Source organism: Phodopus roborovskii, unplaced genomic scaffold, assembly GCF_943737965.1.
Source record: "Phodopus roborovskii unplaced genomic scaffold, PHOROB, whole genome shotgun sequence".
Lineage (NCBI taxonomy): Eukaryota > Metazoa > Chordata > Mammalia > Rodentia > Cricetidae > Phodopus > Phodopus roborovskii.
Genome location: NW_026125537.1, coordinates 99,577 through 111,670, shown reverse-complemented (window position 1 = coordinate 111,670; position 12,094 = coordinate 99,577). Strand labels below are relative to the sequence as shown.

Sequence of the window (12,094 nt, the reverse complement as noted above, 5' to 3'; positions counted from 1 at the left end):
CAGCCTACATGTTATCCAGGATGGATAGAAGGTAGACTGTGTAAGAGCCACCAGGTGTAGCCATAGGGAGGTCTGTGGTTCTGCCTCCTAGTGAGGTACTGAACATTATTTTAAGAGCCAAGTAGCCCATAAAATGGAGAGAAACAAGTTGAAGATGGAGAGAGAGGTAATGGGAAATCAGGCATGGTGATTCACACTTTCATCCCTGGACTCAGAAGGCAAATTTCTATGGTGATTCACACTTTCATCCCTGGACTCAGAAGGCAAATTTCTATGAGTTCAGGGCCAGCCTCTTCTACATAGCAAGTTCCAGGCCAGTCAAGGCTACACAGTGAGACCCTGTCTTCAAAATGGTGAAGTGAAAGAAAAGTGATAAGGGTTAGAATGGGAGAAGCCCATGCACAAACCAGAGTTTAAACTGTGAAACACCAGGACTGAAATCTAGCACACACCACCAAAACCTTTGCAACCTCTGTCCCCCACCCTGTTTGGAAATGTTCCCTGTCCCTACAAGTGTAGCACTCTAGACCAACTTGGCTCTTTGCCTGTTCTGGAGTTGTCTTTGGCATCAGCATAGAATGCATCTACCTCCTGCTTCCTTCCTTAGAGCTTTTCAGACTTACCATGAACTCTGGTGGTATTTGCACATGCTTTTAATCCCAGCATTATGGAGGATCTGGGGGTGGGAAGTGGGCCAAATCTCTGAGTTCCAGGTGAGTCTGGTTTACAGAGGGAGTTCCAGGGCAGCCTGGACTACATAGAGAAACCTTGTCTCCAAGAACAACAACAACAACAACAACAAAAAAAAAAAAAAAAAAAAAAAAAAAAAAAAGTAAAGAAAGACAGGCTAAAACTGGAGTCAGGAAAGGTGGAAATCCCCATCTCTTCTGAAGTCATTGGCAGTCTGCCAAGGGTTCTGATGAGGACACTGCTACCCCTGTGTCTGCACTGTTGTCATCTTTTCTTCTGAGCACTCAGCTAAGGAAGGCAGGTAGCAAACTCACCATTTCCTGATCATATGTAGGGTTCCTATTGCCTAAGCAGTTTCTCAAAGGCTATTTCCTACTTTAACTACTGTTGAAGAGAACTGGATGAGCTGAATTGACTTCTGCTAACCTGTTTGTTGGGCTGAGGTAGGCATTGTCATTCCAGAGACAGAAATCCTTGGCTACACCCCTTAGTATACGGGAAGGTGAGTGGTGATCCAAGTTCAGTCAGATGATGTGTGGTAGAGCTGGTCCTCAGATCCCAAGTCTGCAATCCTGATTGAGTAATGTTCTCACTCTGTGAATCCAGCTCCCTTACCTTGTTTCTGATTGGTTTCAGGTGTGTCCGAGTGCATCATCATGGGAATTCCAATGAACATTGGAACAGGGCTCTTCAAGCTGTTACACAAGGCCAACAGGGACCCAAAACCACCCAGGAGGCCCCTGATCTTTGACACAAATGAATTCCACATCCCTCTTGTCACATAGTTTATGGCAGGAGGTCACATACCTGATGTTGGATCCTTGTCCTGTCAGCTGCTGAATGGAGGAACTTTGTATCCCTTGGACAGACGCCTGCAAGATCTTAAATGGTGACCAGGATCATAGAAAGATCATGGCCTCAGCAGGAGCTCCTTGGATGGAGAACTGGGAGTCTGATTGTAACCTAACTTTTGGGGGCTCAGGACTGCTACTCAGCCAGCTCAGTGCCCATCTCACCTCGCTCTGTCTCTGCAGAGGACACTAAGGTGTCCCTACTCCTGTCTCAGAGCCAGGTCTAGACCCACAGAGACCAGGACACAGTCCTGGATTCCCACTTGTCAGTTAGGCTGGATTTTCTACTGATGTATTCATGTAAATACATTAAAGTTATTTATTTGTTCTGTCTGAAAGATATACAGTGTTTGTTGTTATTTTACTTTGGAACCAGAAGCTGTAGAACCAAGAAAACTAGCCTTGAAGCATTCTTGGAAAAGCACCTAGTATGTGAGGTCCAGGGTGGGCTGGATAGTCCCTGGCTAGGTACTGTCTATTTTAATTTAATTGCTTTAAAAGCAAAAGAAATAGAAACTTCTAGTTCCCTAGTAATGTGAGTCACTTTGGAAGGGTTCTTTAGCCTGTAACTACCAAGTGAAGACTTCCCAACATCTTTAACAAACCTGAGGAAGATGGGGAATGGTTCCTCTAAAGCCTCTTATGGACAGAGGTCCTGGTCAGGGTATCTCTTAGTTATAGCAACACATCTACACCAAGTCCTATAACATCTAGGTGTAAGGAGTAGGGTTTTTCCTACCGCCGCTGGTTTTGTCCTGCCACCGCACCAACCCCAGTTAACACACCAAGACTCTGTATTTGATATAATGCTGTTGGCCTGGCACTAGTTTCTTATCGGCTAGCTCTGTCTTAATTATTAACCCATTTCTATGTATTTCCATGTGGTCTTACCAGCGAGAGGTGGCTGGCGATTCTGCTTTCTCCAGACTCTCCATTTTGACTCCTCCTTCCTACTTAGCTCTTTACTCCTTGTCTCCTAGTCCTGCCTATCTTGCTTTCCTATTGGCCAACAGTCCTTTATTCCTTAACCAGTATGAGAAACATATACAGAATGACATCTCCCATCATCTAGTTCTTGGGCAGTATACAGAGGTACTCAGAAATGTAAGTACCTGACCTGCACCCTGAACTGATCTCTGAATGAAGGGAGTGGGGTTATCAGCAGTTGTTCAATAGCCAATCAGGTTTGGATCAGCTTGACTTTAATTTTTGGGGAAGGAAGTAGAGTGTCTGATGGCTTCTGTCTAGCCCCTGGAAGGGGTCAATGGGGTTTGGCCTCAGACCCTGACACTTCCTGCTGGGGCAGCATCAGTCAGAAAGGCAGAATCTGTCATAGTCACAGTACTATGCTAGCAGTATTGGGTATTACTCATTAGTTCAAATGGTCATACTCCCTTTCTATTTGGTCTCTATGTGGGCTAAGGAAAGAGCAAGATCCATAGATTAGAAAGATCACCTTCCCCTCCAATCTCCTTAGATGAAAGAGTGGTAGGGGAATGTTAAGTTATTTTCATTATAAAAGATTGGAGGTCAGGTATGTTTCTGTCTTACTTACTTTGGGGGACATTGTCTCATGTCTTCATACACTGGCTTTACAGGCTCATCTTGAGCTTAGATCACCCCTTCCACTTCACAAGTGCTAAGATTACGAGTGGAGCCACCAAGGCCAGGGAGGTCTGTACTAATCTTTGAATCCAGGACTTGCTACATGCTAGGCAATCACTCTGCCAGCTGAACTATGTCTACAGCTCTTGTCTTTATTTTCCCACCATCCTTTCTCCACCCAACCCCCCCCCCCCAAAAGGCAGAATCTCACTGTAACACACAGCAGCCTGTAACTAATTGTGTTTTGGTGTCTTTGGTGCAGAGTGGAGAGCACCACACTCAGTCTGAGGGCTATTTATCTTGGTGCATCCACTATTTCAGTTTCTCTGCCAACAGATGGCAGTATTCTCTGTATTGTGAGGAATCCTGGGGCAATTTTCTAACATTAACCTCATGGATTCTATGACTGTACCCACACTGCAACCAGCCCTGCAGTTTCTCCCTGAATGTGCTTTCAAACACTTGAGGAATGTGATACTTCCTTATCTACATCCTAATGTGTCTTCTTAGTAGTATTTAATTGCTCATATTGATGAACAGAGGGATTTTGAGAAAGGAATGAGATACTCCTGGGCCATGGTTGGAAAGTCTAGATGGGAAGTACTATGGGGTTTTCATTCAAGCTTAGAAAACTCTGGCTTTGGAAGGAGGAGTTACTGAATGGCTTCCTCTATGTTCCAAAAGAGGTTCTTGTATAGGGAACCTGAGATTCTGGTTAGTTCAGAGAGAATGAATTAGCAGGGTGACAAAGGCAGTTCCTTCACTGGAAATTCTATTGTGTCCTGGAGAGCTCTTGACATTCTGTGATGTATTGTAGGGACACCTACTCTCCTTAGGCCTTTCCTTCAGTGCCTCTAGGGTACACCATTAGACATGTTGTCAAGACTGAGGACTCAGAAGAGAGAATGGAGAACATTCCCAGACCAGAGACAGGCAGAAGGAAGCTGCTGTTCAGTCTAAGAGTAAAGGAGGATCAGATGAATGGTTCTGACATGTGCACCGTGAGTGCTGGGCAGGAGATGGAGAGCTTCCTGGAGGAAAAAGACTTGAGCTGAGTCTTCCAGTACTGGGGCAGAGGAGCTGGGGCCTCTGAGATGCAATTGGACCTCCCTGCTTATCCTAATTCCTGATAGTCAAGGATTTCAGAACATTAGCTAACAAGGCCAAGGCTGGTGTGTTGGGAGCACCTAGCATTTACCTTTACTAGAGTTTGGGGGTAGAATGTGGGGAGAGAAGGAAACCAGCAGGAGGCAGGAACTAAAAATGTGTTCCCAGCTTGGGCCAGGCATCACTGCACTTCACCCTCAGCAGCTTCCTTTAGGTGGAGTGGCTATCTGACACCAGTCACAAGGAGAGAAAAGTGCTTCTGACTAAGACTATGTCTTCAGACTGCACAGCAGAACTCCTCTATTCACTTCTCCCTGACAATGGCATCTATAGGGTTCTGAATCAGCAGTTGAGGGTGGCAGGTGATACTCTAGTGTAGCTAAATAACTACCATAGGCATGGGACCAAGCCAGAAATGGGCTCCTTCATGCCAGCTTTGTTGTTCTGGGCTGTTAGTGGGGTAGTGTGACTTGGTAAGTCTTTTGACTGTGCTGTGTCCCTACATGACTTTTCAATCCATATCCATGGGTCTGGAGTGACCAAGCAGGAGATCTGGTCTCCTCACAGCACCTGAGTGCTTGTGCACTGTGACATTACTACTGGCTTCTGAAACCACAGGCAAGCTTCAGGTCTCTGGACCAGGTTGCAACCTGTGCCACTGTAATTAAGCCTGAAAGGTAGGGAGGCAGAGGAAATCCCTGACTGCTTACATAGCCACATCTCTACAGTGTTGGGAGATGTGAGATCCACAGAGGAGGCATCTCAACCTGGCCCTTAAGTTCAGGTCTCAGGGTGGTCTGTCCATTTTCTATGCCTTGTTACTATGCAATTTCATTTGTGTTCATCTACCCACAGAGGCTGCTATGGAGCCATCATCCCAGCCAACACTTTTCACCAAGAAACAAGTGGAGAAGGAAATGGAGAGGCTGACCACTGAGCTGCAGCTGATGACCAGCCAAAGAAATGAGCTCCAAGATTGCCTGCTCTTCATCCCAGAAGGAACTGTGGAAAATAGGTATCCATTATTTCATACTCCACAGGACTGTTGGCACTGCCATCCTCACCTGGCTTCCTTTTAATGTCTTGTGTTCCATAGAGATAGCTGACCTGAGATTATGGTAGCTTATGAACTCTGGACCAACAGTTAGGGAGCCACCATTGGACTAACCTAGGCCTTCTGCCTGTGTGTATGACAGTTCTGTAGCTTGGTCTTTTTGTAGGGCTCCTTGTAGTGAGATCAGGACCTGTCCATGGAGCTTAGCTTGCTTTTGGAAACCTGTTCTCCATACTAAGCTTTGCCTAACTTTGACACAAGGCAAGTAGCTCGATCCTGAACTTGATGTGCCATTGTTTGCTCAATCACATGGGAGAACTGCCTCTTTCTGCATGTAAATGGAGGAGGAGTGGAAAGGGAGTGGGTAGATGGGATGGGAGAGTGTCTGGGAGGAGAGTAGGGAGGGGAAACTGAGGTCAGTATGTAAAATAAATGAAAAAATGATTTTAAATAAAATAAAAAGATACATTCTGATTTTTTAAAAAAAGGCTGTACCTCCAGAGTGACTCTGTGTCCAACCTCATGTCCTAATTTCTGTTCAGAGGAGAGGCAGACTGGAAGCTTCAGAGGGGGTGAGATGGGGACTTTTAACTATTCTTTCTCTATATGAACAGCACAGCATTTGGACTCAGTTAAACAACTCAGAGATTGAGGCACTAAGTGTGAGTTCCCAGCACGCATTTGGAAGGTCCCTGACAGGTGGTGGTTTGTGTGAGCTACTAGCTCCTGTGAGTTTGTAGTGAGTCTTTGAATTAGCCTGACAGGTCATTGTGTGCTGAGCCCCTGATAGCATGGTTCCTCTTGGTCCTTCTCAGTGTGTGACTGGAAGTCCTGGGACTCTTCACTGTTTCCTTTTAGTTTCGTGCATTTTAATATTAGACAATAAAGGTCCTGCATTTATTTAGAATCAGATTGTGGGTGCTCTCCCTCTGTGTCTATGTGGACCCCCCCTCCTTGCGCATGCACGTGTGTGTGTGTGTGTGTGTGTGTGTGTGTGTGTGTGTGTGTGTATGGGTGTGTGTTTATACTTGCATTTATAGGTTTGTTCATCTTTAGAGACTCATGGAACTAGGACTCTGGGGTGGGGCCTGAGGATTGCCTGTATCAATTTCCAGACAATGCCAGTGCTGAAGTGTGGGAGCCTCAGTCTAAGCAGCACTGCTCTTGTCCTATGTGTTCAGATCACTGGCACCTAGGAATTCCTTGGGAGTTTATATAGCTGTCATGATGTTGGATCTCAACCCCAGAATTATGTGCTCTGTCTTAACTGTTCAGTAATAGTCACCCAAGACCTAGAATCGCTGTTCTTGAATCAGAGACAAGTCATTACAACCTTTGACATAGATTTCTGGTAACATAGAGGTAGACTGACCCTTTAGGATTACTGAGTAAGCTAATGGAGCCAGGGCAACATCAATCTGAACACCCAGCCTCTGCTGACCTTGGGCCGGGATAACAAATTTAAAAGCACCAGGAGGCCCCCATACTTAGAACCCATCCACTGGGCTGGGGCAGACTAGGACACAACTTGAGTTCACATGATCTTTGAGGACTGTATTCATGGGGTTCTTTCCTCATGTTTCTAAACCCTACCACAAGCCAAATCCATTCTATGAGAAACTGAAGTTGGAACATAAACAGGTCATGTGGGAACTAAAGATCTTTGAGAATGAGAACACTAAGGCCTCAGAAAAGTTCAGTGAGCTGATCAAGGGGACAGTCTTCTATGGGTAAGTGCCCATCTTGGCATGGATCCCATGAATTATGGAATGGGCACTTAAGCCTTTTTTCCCTTTGGACTGGAGAGTCGACAGCTTTGGTTGCAACCTTTCTGCTCTTTAGCAAGCAACCTTGGCAAGCAGCTCTTGAATTTGTGTCTCTTGGACTCAGTTATGCTAAGTGTGACTGAGACTGTTAGTCCCTGCCACCATTGTCCTAGAGCTCCAGGATCCCCTCTATAAAAGTGATTTTCACTGTGAGGGGAATGTCAGGCAGCCCTGGGCTTCTGGAGCTCAGACTCAGGCATTACTGATATGGTGGCTGTGGAAACTGTAGGTAGAATATACTTACCTGGGTGTCCTGTCCTCACTCGGGGAGTGTTTGCCCACTACGTGGTGATGTTTCCCCATTACCACACAATTAAGGACAGTTGGGGAACTCCTCTTTTTATTGAATGGACATGGATTCCCTTGGTATTGTTGTTTTCCATAGTAGTCTTGATTTTTTTTTGGTATTAGCTGTACTCTCATTTTGGCCTTCTGAGTGCAGTAGTCATAGTTGTATGTATGACTTCTTGGAAACCTGGAGCCTTTTGGGGTGCTGATCCTGAAGGCAGGGGTGGCAGGAGGAAGGTAGCAGGGCCTTACTATGCAGAATGTGCCTTCAGCAGTCTGCACACCCAGCTCATGATAGAACAGACTCAGCTGAACAAGAAGGTGGACATGCTAAGGCAGGAGAAAAAGAAACTGCAGAAGGACTGGGTCCTGCTGAAACACTACTTGTGGGACTTGAACTTGATCTGTAGGAACCAAGATGAAGAGACCAGTGACCTCAAAACCCAGCAAAACGTAAGGACAGGTAGGTGGGTCAGGCTTTGGTCTGGCACCAGTTGTCTATTTGTCTTCCTGTCTGCCCATCCACCCACCTTGCTTTCACCCATTACCTTACTCATGCATGCTCCTTCAGTCATCCACCTTATCCCATTCTGGCATTCATTTAGTATCCATGCACAAGTGCTTCTGGAAAGTTAGCCTCTTATGAAACTGAATATTTGGAAAACCATCCCTGTTGCTCTCCTTGAAGCTGCAGTCCAGTGAAGGAGATATGTCAGTAACATGTCACACCTACAAGTCAGTATGATAGGGTTCTATGCACAGAGCTCTGAAGGAGTGAGTTCTGGATCCTGAGGCTCATTTTCATTGCCGGGCTCATGTGAGATCACAGGTGGGAAACAGTTTGCAAGGAGGAGATCCCTGTGCAAGTGACAAGTGAGTGCTTCTCATAGTTATGGATTTGGGTGGCATGTGGTCTCCTTTCTTCCTGTATCCCAATGTGTTCTCTCTTTGCCTTGCTCTTGGTTTCTGAGTAGCAGGTTGTTGTGCATTATTTTGTATTATTTGGGGCTGGTGCGGCTGTGGGACCAGGCCGGGAAAACTGCTTGTAACAAAATGGCGCCGCAATGTGGACCCAAGAACTTTCACTGAAAACTTAACAGAAGCTTAAGAAAGGATATTAAAAACAAAAGAACAGAGACAAGCAAGTAACAACATTTTTCTTGGTTGGACTCTGTTTTGCTAGAGACAAACAGAGATTTGCATGGCTCCTTTAAGGGAGGTTTCCTGACTCAGCATAAGCAGCAAAAAACCACATGGCTTTAAGTAGTGCTGCTAACAATTCAATGGTGTGTATGAGCAGCTGGTTAAAAAGAATAATAATAGAAAGAGAGTAGCTGGGCATTGGTGGCATATGCCTTTAATTCCAGCACTCGAGAGGCAGAGGCAAGCGGATCTCTGTGATTTCAAAGTAAACTTGGTGTACGGAGTAAATTCCAGGGCAGCCAAAGTTACACACACACACAAAAAACCCTATCTCTCAAAAAATGAAAAAGTGGAAGTTAAAAAAATAGAGTAATAAAAAAGTCACGTGAAGATGGAAAGCACACAAAGAGCCTGGATACTGTATGTTATGGTGATGTCTTTAAATTGCTCAATTACTAAGGAAGGAATAATTGCTACAAATGCTGCTAAATTAATCCAATTTATATATTTTAAAAATGCTTTGACTTCAAAATTTAAGTCTAAGGATAGGTTACTGGGAGAAAGAATTTCTATTTTTGTTTCCACAGAAAATGAAAAACTGGATTTTTTTCCAGACTAACATGGTTTGATCAAGCCAGACCCCCTGAAACAGCATCCCAGGTGATCCACCATTCAAGATAGTTTGGACAAGGCAGCCTTGCAGACTACAATCAGGATTTCTGTGTCTTCTTAGGATCCCCATCACAGCGCCCCCTACCAGCAGGAAGCTGTTTGGAGAGAATGATACCCAAATTCCCAAATATTGTTTAAAAATGTTTGTTTTCATTTAAATGGGGTTGGTTATAAATGGTTAATGACCACAACCAATCTCTTAAAAAGTAAAAAGTGAATTATTGTATAGATATGACTACTTTGTTTTGGAATGGATTTTTATTTATTGATACTATTTAAGGTCAATTTTGTGATATGTATATTTCTCCTCTTGTTTAGGTATTGTGTTTACATAGCTCATTTAGAAATGTAACATATAATTTAGTACAGATAGTCAAACTTAGAGTTAAGTTAGTTAGGTTTTCTAGATATATAGAGACATATTTGAGGTGGATAAATAGTCTTCAAACCTTTCAAAGACCTACAGAATATGGCATTTAAAATGGTTTAGGTTTTTTTTAACAGTAAGGCACAACTGCTCCTGGCAACACCACCTGCATCAGAAAGGAAGATGATGGACATAAAAGAAAGACATTATGGAGTTTGCATATTGAAATATGGCAAGACTAGCCATTTGAACAAGATACTGCTCTTGTCTGGACTGTTTGGCTTTATGCTGTATAAACTGGACATGCAGGACCCAGAAAAGTGATTGCTAAAACAAGATAGACATTGCTACAGGTTCCTGCTCCATAGAAGAGTCTGCCAAACACAGAGAAAAGTGACTGACAAACTGCTAATACAGGTGGACAGTTTAAAGTTTCCTGCTTTGCTGAGAAGTCTGCCAGACACACTATGGACTATAGGCTGAAGATGGAATATTACAGAAGAACTTCAGGTGACTGACCAGGCAGTGAGAGTTCTCTGTCATTCTAGAGTTTATACACTATCCTTCTGTGGTCTCTGAAGGAGTTGAAGACAGATAGTTATGGTTATAGTTTTCCTTAGTTAGGATTAATGATAAGTTCACAAAGATAGGATAGATGATAAAATATTTTATTTAAATCTTGCTAAATTTTAATGGACTGAACATTGTTAACTATAGTTCTTATTTGATAACTGTTTTGTTAATATATTTTACTATGTTAAAGTTAAAACCCTTCTTTTTATTTTAGACAGAGATGATGGGAGATGTCATTCTGTAAATATGTTTCTCTTATTGGTTAATGAATAAAGCACTGTCGGCCAATAGGAAAGCAAGATAGGTGGGACTAGGAAACAAAATGGAGTCAGGGAGAGGTAGGAGGAGATTCAAAATGTAGGACCAAGAAAGAACAACTCCAGACCCTCTCTCTTGTAAGATAAGACCATGTGGAAATACTTATATTAATAGAAATGGGTTAATATTTAAGACAGAGCTAGCCAATAAGAAACACTAGTAACAGGCCAACAGCTTTATATCTAATACAGTGTCTCTGTGTGTTATTTGGGGCTGGCATGGCTGTGGGATCAGGCTGGCAAGAAAACTGATCATAACAGGTTGTCAGCCCCGTTTTCTGTGTGTTGTGTTGGACACTTCTCCCATCCAGCACAATATAGTCTGGGGTTAATTGGATGATCAGCTAGGGTTTTGACAAGCTGGTGGTGGAAGGTAGGAGATTTGGGCCTTCAGTGGAAAAATTTCTCTAACCAGCTCAACATATTCTGGCCAAGCAAATCACTTTTCCCACTGAAATATTAGTTCCCAAGGATGGCTGAGTTGTGAGACTATTCTGAACAAGGTTAATGGTGTGGTTAGTTTAAGCTCAGCTGCTCATCTACCATGATGTTTCTTTCTGCTACTTTCTCTGTCTCTCCCTGTGTGTTTGTGTGTGTGTGTGTTGTGGTGCGTCATGCATGTGTGCATTGGTCTAAGGAGACCACTGGCTTTCATGTCAGTATCTACTTTGAATCAGTGTTTCTTCTTTCCCTGGATGCTTACTCTTTTGCTAGCTATGCTTACCAGAAAGCTATTGGGATCCTTTTTATGTATTTATGTTTGTATGACAGTGTGTAAGTCTCCACTAAGAACACAATCTTCTAATGAACAGGAGCTCAAGAGATTGGAGGAAAGACTTGAGGGCCTACTGAAGCAGAAGGAGATGGTCATTCAGAAAAAGGATCTGGCAGAAAAGCTGCATCATCACTTTGATATCTCCCAGATGAGGTAGGAGCCCAGGTTCAGGGGAAGAGGTAGAGCCAAGAGGCTCTCCTGTACCTGAGATCTATGTCATCTATAGGCTTCCTCTCACATGCATGGTTCCCAGATAGACCCAGAGAAAGAAGACCTCAGAGAAATGTCCTAGTCACTCAACAAGAACTTCCTTCCAGAAAACAATATGTTTGATATTAGTGTGTCTGTAGAATTGAGTCTCCCTTTGTGCCTTTTGAACTCTTTAAGATGTTCTGGGCAGGAATTTCTTGAACTGACATAGATTTGTCTGCTTCATCCTCCCAAGTGATGGCCTGGTTGAAATTGCAAATTTATTTAGGAATGTCCCCTGTAAAGAAGAGATTCCCACCTTGAACACTGCTCTCTGCAACATTTTCCTTTTTCCTGTGCAAAGTGTTCTCTGGGTAGAATAGGTTAAGGAGTTCCCAGGGTGAACCCAGGCAGATACCTCAGCTGCAAGGAAAATCAGAACCTTCTCAAGAGTGTTCTGTCACAGCCTTCTAAAGGGAGCCAGGATGTGGATTCCCAGCTCTAGTCCTAAGAACTTCACAAGTTTCTGTTTGGTCCCAGGCAGGGCCAATTTTCATAGGAACACATCTCAGGAAATGTTTCTCTAGCATGACAGGATCTATCTTGTGTGTTGTTCATGTTCAAGGTTCCTCCTGGA

General features: G+C 43.8%; 1 protein-coding gene across 1 annotated transcript in view; it reads left to right on the top strand.

The window, feature by feature from the left end:
* Positions 1–1,877, top strand: part of Polr3a (RNA polymerase III subunit A) — a 49,561-nt gene extending 47,684 nt beyond the window's left edge. Inside the window, exon 31 of the mRNA XM_051176685.1 lies at positions 1,327–1,877. Coding sequence (XP_051032642.1) covers positions 1,327–1,475 — 149 coding nt within the window. The 3' untranslated portion in view covers positions 1,476–1,877. The remainder of the gene's footprint in view (positions 1–1,326) is intronic.
* Positions 1,878–12,094: the final 10,217 nt, after the last annotated feature.